The 8,496-nt window shown below is 46.7% G+C and overlaps 1 protein-coding gene across 2 annotated transcripts in view; it reads right to left on the bottom strand.

The window, feature by feature from the left end:
- The window catches only part of KIAA0355 (KIAA0355 ortholog), a 50,141-nt gene that overhangs the window by 8,975 nt on the left and 32,670 nt on the right, over window positions 1–8,496 (bottom strand). For both annotated transcript variants that reach the window (XM_003796080.3, XM_023516932.1), the window contains exons 8-9: window positions 3,364–3,489; window positions 441–1,474 (exon numbers count right to left, since the gene is read on the bottom strand). In XM_003796080.3, coding sequence (XP_003796128.1) covers window positions 441–1,474; window positions 3,364–3,489 — 1,160 coding nt within the window. The remainder of the gene's footprint in view (window positions 1–440; window positions 1,475–3,363; window positions 3,490–8,496) is intronic.

Below are 8,496 nucleotides of genomic sequence, written 5' to 3'. Positions count from 1 at the left end.
AAAAAAAAAAAAAAAGAACCAGAACTTTCAGGCTATGTAGTCAGGGAAAAGTGGCCCATAAAGGGCTGCACATGTTAGCTCCCAAGAACTGGATGGCCAGACTGGAGCCTGTTTTAACTATAGGACTTTGATCCATTCCAGAAACATCTCTGAGCCTCAATCCTATTCTCTATACAATGAGAAAAATAGTTCCACTTACCTTTCTGCCAGTTTCTGACCACTATTTCCCACTCTTGCTAATATTCTGCCCCATACTTGTCATTTTTCTCCCTAACTTTCTCCATAGATACCCATACTTGTCTTCACAGTGAGAAAGGGTCCTACAGAGGTATTCAGTTATTCAACCTTCACAAGGAAGGCCATGGCAGACAGGCCCTACAAAGTCCTGAGCAATTAAATTTTATGTTCAAATGGGTAAAGGATGAGAATGCTTCGCATACCTGCAGGATCAAAAGGCAGAATCTCTCCCAACATTCCAAAGACTCCATCACTTTGGTCACGGTTTGGCCAGGTATTATTTCTAGGTCCCTGTGGCTTCTGTCCCAAAACCTCTGACATCACATTATCCATATAGCTGCTCACCAGACCCAAGCTGTACAAGTCGGAACTGAGATCAGGTATGCCAGGCCACTGAGCAAGAGGAGACAGACCTGTTCCAACAGTCTGTGCTGGCTGCTGGGATGAGCCATGTACCCATTTCCCAGGTGCCCGAGGCTGGGGCAGGGACTGCTGCGATCCAATGGGTTGGAGTAGGTGTTGGTAGTACTGGACCTGGGGCTGTGGTTGCTTTGGGGACTGCTGCTGAGGTGTCAGTCCCGGCTGGGGTGTTAGCGGTGTGTGTGCCCCAGGCTGGGGTGGCCGTGTTGGAGGGGGCACGGACAGTGATGGCTGCTGTGGTTGCATGGCTCCTGCCTTCTGCTCAGTCACCATGGCTGTGGCAGCAGAATTACGCCTTGTCACCAATGGAGAGCCCTGATGTGACTGGCCCATGTTAAAGCCTGAGAGAAAATCTATTACCTCTTGCATTTCCTGATCAGTTGGTAAATTCATACCCTTCTCATCCTTGCCATCGTCCCCAGGCAGGAAGTTCTCACGTCTCTCCACAAGAAAACCATTGGCCATAGGATGACTGGAATTCTGAGCTGACTGGGAAGGGTCTGTAGTCCTGGGGAAATTGCCAATGTTCAAAATGTTTTGTAACCTTGTATCAATATTATTGGGCATTTTGGCCTTCTCTTCTGAACACCCAGCTATGAAGATGTTTTTGGAAGGGGTATTTTGGATGGTGTAATTAGTGCTGCTGTTAGAGCTGGTACACGAAGCTTTCTTGGTGAACCGAGAGGTCAGTTTGGAAAACGTCTTCTGCAGGCCACCTGAATATTTGTTTCCATTTCCAGAAGGCAGGTCAGTCTGATTCCCAAAATCACAGATTTCCCTCTGAAGCTGGATCTGTATGCAGGGTAAAGCTTGTTCCCTATTTAAATAAAAATTTATTAAAAAAAAAGACAAATATAAAAATGGGAAAATAAAATAGACATCTTTATATTTAAGAAAGACTCTGAAAACAAGAACCTCCCTGGTTGGTATCAGGTTCACTTCTTTTTCTTTTTTTTTTTTAGAGACAGAGTCTCACTTTGTTCCCTTTAGTAGAGTGTTGTGGCATCACAGCTCACAGCAACCTCCAGCTCTTGGGCTCAGGCAATTCTCTTGCCTCAGTCTCCCAAGTAGCTGGGACTATAGGTGCCCGCCACAACACCCGCTATTTCTGTTGCAGTTTGGCTGGTTGGGTTTGAATCCATCACCCTCGGTATATGGGGCCCATGGCCTACTCACTGAGCCACAGGTGTCCTCAGGGTCACTTATTATTTTATAGATAAATAAATACTCAAGGGTTTTGAGAACATATAATTTATAGTATCTAATGTAAATCTGCAAAAACTGTAACACTACAATTAATGTTATAATTCTGAGGAGTCTGACTGAGTGAAACCCTCTAACTTTAGCACAGAAGACCAATGCATAGCTGGGGGCGGGGGTGCAACTGGCAAAGTTTATCTTTGCGCCTAAGAAAAAGTGACTGAGGCTCAGCACCTGTAGCTCAAGTGGTTAGGGCGCCAGCCACATACACCAGAGCTAGCAGGTTCAAATCCTCCGGCCTGCCAAACAGCAATGACAACCGCAAGCAAAACATAGCTGGGCATTGTGGCGGGTGCCTATAGTCCCAGCTACTTGTGAGGTGGAGGCAAGAGAATCACTTACACCCAGGAGCTGGAGGTTGCTGTGAGCTGTGACTCTACAGCACTCTACCAAGGGTGATAAAGACTTTGTCTCTTAAAAAAAAAAAAAGTGACAGAGACTCAGCACCTTTAGCTCAGTGAGTAGGGCACTGGCCACATACACTGAGGCTGGCAGGTTTGAGCACAGCCCAGGCCTGCTAAAACAACAATGACAACTGCAACAAAAAATAGCGGGGCATTGTGGCAGGCGCCTGTTGTCCCAGCTACTTGGGAGGCTGAGGCAAGAGTTGTTGCTGTGAACTGTGATGTCATGGCACTGTGGCATTCTACCAAGGGTGACATAATGAGACTCTGTCTCAATTAAAAAAAAAAAATAGAAAAAGTGACAGAGAGCCAAGCAGATCCAACAGAGGGGCAATGGACAAATGCATAAACCAGGGGGAGTGGTGAAGAGGACTCAAGGCCACTATGGCTGGCATGGCTATTACTTCCAAGGTGTTCTGAGCACTTGTTTCCTACACTGAAAGACAGCCCTACAGACAGAAAAGGCATGGGGCAGAAGGTGAGGCAGATGACAGCTGGCGTGACCCCACAGAAGTCACTTCAGTATTGTGGCCTATCTGTGCTCATGGGTTCAGAAAGAGAGAGGAAGCATGCATGGCTGGATATTTAAGGTCCCTCCCATTCTAAAGTTAATGATTCACAAAGAGATAATCTTCTAACTGTCAGCTACTTTTAGATATAAGTAAATTCCATAAGGGATGTAAGGAAATTTTCTTAACATTTCTCTGCTTTCAGTTCATAAGGAGAATGTGAGTTGGGTTACAAGTCTTTTTGGTGGATTTCCTTTCAAATGACAAAACAAAGTAAAAATGCTTAAAAAAATTGGGGAATCTGGAGTAAAGGCATATAGCAACTATTTATAACCATATTCTTGCAACTTTTCTGCAGGTTTGAAATTGTTCTAAAATAAAGTTACAGAAAATTCTCTATATTGATTTATTTACCTACATACCATCAGTGACATGAGCATACACAAAACTGTATGTGGTCACAAGGTCCCTGGGTATGGCCCTAAGTGCAACCATTCACAAAGCCAATTCAAGTGACTGGTGCCGACACCAACCTCCCTGCTCTCCAGCGGTTTAGGTCCAGCACAGCAGTATAGAGCACGTCCACTAAACCCAGCGTCTTCTCAGGATCAAGGCTTCTCTGTAGCAGGGACATGGTAGCAGGGTCTTCTTTCAGGCACCTAAGCACAAAGCAGGCTGCATTTATTTTGGCTGCTCTTACCTGCAAAGGTGTTTCAAGCAGGCCTCTGAGAGATGGCTACAACTTATACGTAGTTTTGGCAACCCCTCCCCCCCCCAAATTCAATGATTATAACATCTAGAGCAGTGGTCCCCACCTTTTTGGCACCAGGTACCAATTTCATGGAGGACGATTTTTCTACAGACTTGGGGGTGGGGGAGATGGTTTTGGGATGATTCAAATGCATGAATTACATTTATCTCAGATGAGGCATTAGATTCTCATGAGAAGCAGGAAACATGTGCAGTTGTAGGGTTTGGGCTCCTTTAAGAATCTATTTTTTTTTTTTTTTTTTTTTTTTGAGACAGAGCCTCAAGCTGTCCCCCTGGGTAGAGTGCCGTGGCATTACAGCTCACAGCAACCTCCAACTCCTGGGCTCAAGCGAGTCTCCTGCCTCCGCCTCCCAAGTAGCTGGGACCACAGGCGCCCGCCACAACGCCCGGCTATTTTTTGGTTGCAGCCGTCATTGTTGTTTGGCGGGTCCGGGCTGGGGATTCAAACCCGCCACCTTAGGTGTACGTGGCTGGCGCCTTAGCCGGTTGAGCTATAGGCGCCGAGCCTCCTTTAAGAATCTAATGCTGCTGCTAACATGACAGGAGGCAGAGCTCAGGTGGTGACGAGAGCAATGGTGCTCTGCTGTAAACACAGATGAAGTTTCCACCAACCCAGCTGTGTGGCTTGCCTTGCCTTTTGTCTCCCTGCTTTCCAACAGGCCATGGTGAGGGTGGCGGGGTGGGGGGACGCTAGGTACCATACATCTAGAGAACAGCGCTAACAAGGAAACTCACTGTTTTGCAAAAAGAGGAGGAAGCAATAGGTCCTGGAGTCTTGTGACATAAGAAATATATATTTGACCAGGGCTGGTGGCTCACACCCATAATCCCAGCTCTCTGGGAGGCCAAGGCATGTGGATTGCTTGAGCTCAGGAGTTTGAGACAGCCTAAGAAAGAGCAAGACCCTATCTCTACCAAAAATAGAAAAATTAGCCAGGTGTTATGGTGGGAGCCTATTGTCCTAGCTACTCAGGAGGCTAAGACAAGAGGATTGCTTGAGCCCAAGAATTTGAGGTTGCTGAGAGCTAAGATAATACAGCACTCTACCCAGAAGGACAGAGTGAGACTCTGTCTCGAAAAAAAAAAAAAAAGAAAGAAAAGAAAAAAATACATACATACATACATATATATATATATATATGTATATATATATTTGGTCTTTGTCGCCAGTTCCTGTCACAGAGCTTCTAAAACCTCTTTGGTGTTTCCTGGGTGACAGGAGTGGTTTTTTCCCTAACAATATAACTTTTGCCGGGCTCCTGGATAGCTTCAGAATGGGAGCTGGTCACTAGAAAGACCAAGCTGTGGTGAGAAGCTTGGGACTTCCAGCCTTGCCATCTTCATACTCCTGGGAAGGAGGACGATAGAGTCCTGGGTTGAATTAATAACCAATCACACTGTATAATGAAGCCTCCGTAACAGTCATGGAACTACAGGGTTCTGAGAGCATCCAGGCTGGCGAAGAAATGGAGGGGCTGGGAGTACGGCAAACCTTAGGGATGGCATGGAAATCCTGTGCCCCTCCCAACATGCCCCACCTTATGTGCCTTTTTTTGTGTGTGTGATGGAATCTTATCCTGGTGCCCAGGCTCTAGAATGCTATGGCTTCAAGCTGACTCACAGCAACCTCAAACTCCTGGGCTCAAGTTATCCTCTTTTTTTCTTTTTTTATAGACAGTCTCACTTTGTCACCCTCAGTGGAGTGCCGTGACGTCACAGCTCACAGCAACCTCCAGTTCTTGGGCTTAGGTGATTCTCTTGCCTCAGCCTCCCAAGTAGCTGGGACTATAGGCGCCTACCACTACGCCTGGCTAGTTTTTCTTTTTTTTTTTTTTTCCAGAGACAGAGCCTTACTTTGTCACCCTTCGCAGAATGCCATGGCATCACAGCTCATAGCAACCTCCAACTCTTGGGCTTAGGCGATTCTCTTGCCTCAGCCTCCCAACTAGCTAGGACAACCGGCGCCCGCCACCATGCCCAGCTTATTTTTCTTTTTCAGTAGAGACGGGCCCTCTTGCTCAGGCTGGTCTTGAACTCCTGGTTTCAAGGGATCCTCCCACCTCGGCCTCCCAGAGTGAGTCACTGCACATGGCCTCCTTATCCTTATGTACCTCTTCTTCTGGCTGTTCATTTCTATCTTTTGTAATGTCCTTTATAATAACCCAGTAAATGTAAGTAAATCTTACCTGGAATTCTCTGAGCCTTTATAGAAACCATCAAACCTGAGCAGGACGTTATGAGAACCCCTAATTTATAGACGGTTGTTCAGAAGTCAGGTGAGAACCTGAGGCTTGTTTTTGGCATCTAAGTGGGGAGCGGTCTTATAGGACTGGGCCATTAACCTGGGGGGTCTGTTCTAACTCTGGGTAGTTAGTATCAGAATTTTATTGTAGGATAACCAGTGTCTACAAAAAACTAGAGAATTGTTTAGTGTGTAAAACCTACATATTTGGTGCAAGAAGTGTTGTGAGTATATAGTAAAATCAGTTTTGGATTTGTCTATCTCAGCATACAACACGTGCTCTTCCCTGACCTTCCTCTCCGCCCTGCTGAGAGTCTGTGGTCTAGCACAACATCTCCTCCTTTGCCAATTCTTTTCCCTAAAGCTGTCTCTCCTTTCCTCTACAGGACTTCACACCTATGCCTAAGAAACTGGGAGTCAGTAGAGGAAAAAATTCCTCGTGGTCTGCCATCTAGACTCACTGAAAATTTCAGGCAAACAATGAACATGGCCTTTCCATGCATTAATTTTACTCCTTTCTAAGATAACTATTTCAGGCTCAGCGCCTGTGGCTCAAGTGGCTAAGGCGCCAGCCACATACACCTAAGGTGGCGGGTTCGAATCCAGCCTGGGCCCGCCAAGCAACGATGGCTGCAACCAAAAAATAGCAGGGCACTGTGGTGGGCACCTGTGGTCCCATCTACTTGGGAGGCGGAGGCAGGAGACTCGCTTGAGCCCAGGAGTTGGAGGTTGCTGTGAGCTGTGATGCCATGGCACTCTACCCAGGGGGATAGCTTGAGGCTCTGTCTCAAAAAAAAAAAAAGATAACTATTTCACCATTGTCCTCTATTGCAAGAGTCTGATATCCTTGTCACATCTTCAATTCTTTCCCATCTCAACTCTCACTAAATTGAGGAAATATGTGTAAGTAGAGGACACTGCTTCACCTGTCCTCACCACTAACTCCACCAGTCAGCTGCATCTGTGTTTACACACCCTGCCCGCCTCATGTCCTGACACAGATGTGTCCTGCTCTTATCACAGGCTGCCCTCCACCTGAGCATGGGATGCTGCACATCCTCTTGCCTTCCCAATCATCTGTAATCGCCGTTTCTCTCCTGGGACACTTCCCTTGGCAAACAAACCAGCCTCACCAACCACCCTCTCTTAGCTCCACTTTTCCTTCCAGACACGGCCCCATTTCTCGACTGCCCCCCTTAGTGAAGCACATTTTCTCTCCTACCTTCATACCTCCTATTCTCCCCTCACTCCACTAAAATAGCTTTTAGGCAACTTAGATCTTGCCAAACTCAAGAGCCAATTACCTTTCTCCACCTTGCCCAATCTCTCAGCAACATTTTTGCAATGCTTCTTTCTTCCTGGAAATACTGTCTTCTTTACATTTGGTGGCCTCATGCTCGCTCAGTTTGCCTCCCAACTCACTGGAAACTCCTGCTTGGTCTCCTCTGCCAATGCCTTTTGCTTTCCTTCTCACCAGCACCTGTGTATGTGGAGTAACCCAGGCCTTCATGCCCTCTCCAGGGAGTACTGCTGCTTTACATACCATTCCTACACTACTGAATTTCCTTTGCCAGGCTAGACCTTACCCCTGTGCTCTACTCTCCTATGCCCAACTGATACTTGACATCAGGCACCTCACAGGTAACCTGATCACCACAGTCCTTGATCCTCCTCCTCTGACCAAAACCCACTCTGATTCCTCCAACCTTTTGCAATAAGTGAACAACACGACTATCTACTCCCAAACCTGTAACACGTTTCAGTCCTATACATCCTACATGCAATCCACCAGCTAATCCTGACAGTTCTTCCAAAACATATGTGAATGCAAGCACTTCTCACCACTTCCCTTATTACCACTCTACTACAGGAAGCCATCACCTCCTATGCCTCAGGACCAACCTCCCATCTGGGGTCCTTTTCTCCCTGCTTTTTGTCCCTCCAAAGCATATCTTTCACACAGCAGTCTGAGTGAGCTTCCTGCAGTCAAATCAGATAGCATCGCTCTGCTGCTTAAAACCCTCCAATGGCATCCCATCATGACTAAAGTAAAATCCAAACCCCTACTACAGTTTATCACAGTTCAATTTACAATCACCAAGATGTGGAAACAACCTAAATGCCCATCAACTCAGGAATAGATGAACAAGCTATGGTATGGCTTGGTGCCTGTAGCTAAGGTGCCAGCCACATATACCAGAGCTGGCGGGTTAGAATCCAGCCTGGGACTGACAAACAACAATGACAACTACAGCCAAAAAAACAGCCAGGCGGTGCAGTGGGCACCTGCAGTCCCAGCTACTTGGGAGGCTGAGGCAAGAGAATTGCTTAAGCCCAAGAGCTGGAGGTTGTTGTGAGCTGAGATGCCATGGCACTCTACCCAGGGCGACACCTTGAGGCTCTGTCTCAAAACAAACAAAGAAGCAACAACAAAGAAAACAAGCTGTGGTCTACGTATACAATGGAGTACTATTCAGGGGTAAGAAAAGATGGAGACCTTACATCTTTTGTATTAACCTGGATGGCTCTGAAACATATTCTTCTTAGTAAAGTATCATAAGAATGGGAAAGCAGGCTCGGCGCCTATAGCTCAACTGGCTAAGGCGCCAGCCATGTACACCTAAGGTGGCAGGTTCGAATCCCCAGCCCGGAC

This window comes from Otolemur garnettii, unplaced genomic scaffold (genome assembly GCF_000181295.1).
Source record: "Otolemur garnettii isolate 467f Iridium unplaced genomic scaffold, OtoGar3 scaffold00100, whole genome shotgun sequence".
In the NCBI taxonomy this organism is placed as follows: Eukaryota; Metazoa; Chordata; class Mammalia; order Primates; family Galagidae; genus Otolemur; species Otolemur garnettii.
Note: the sequence above shows the minus strand (reverse complement) of the source record. Positions and strands in the feature narration are given on the sequence as shown.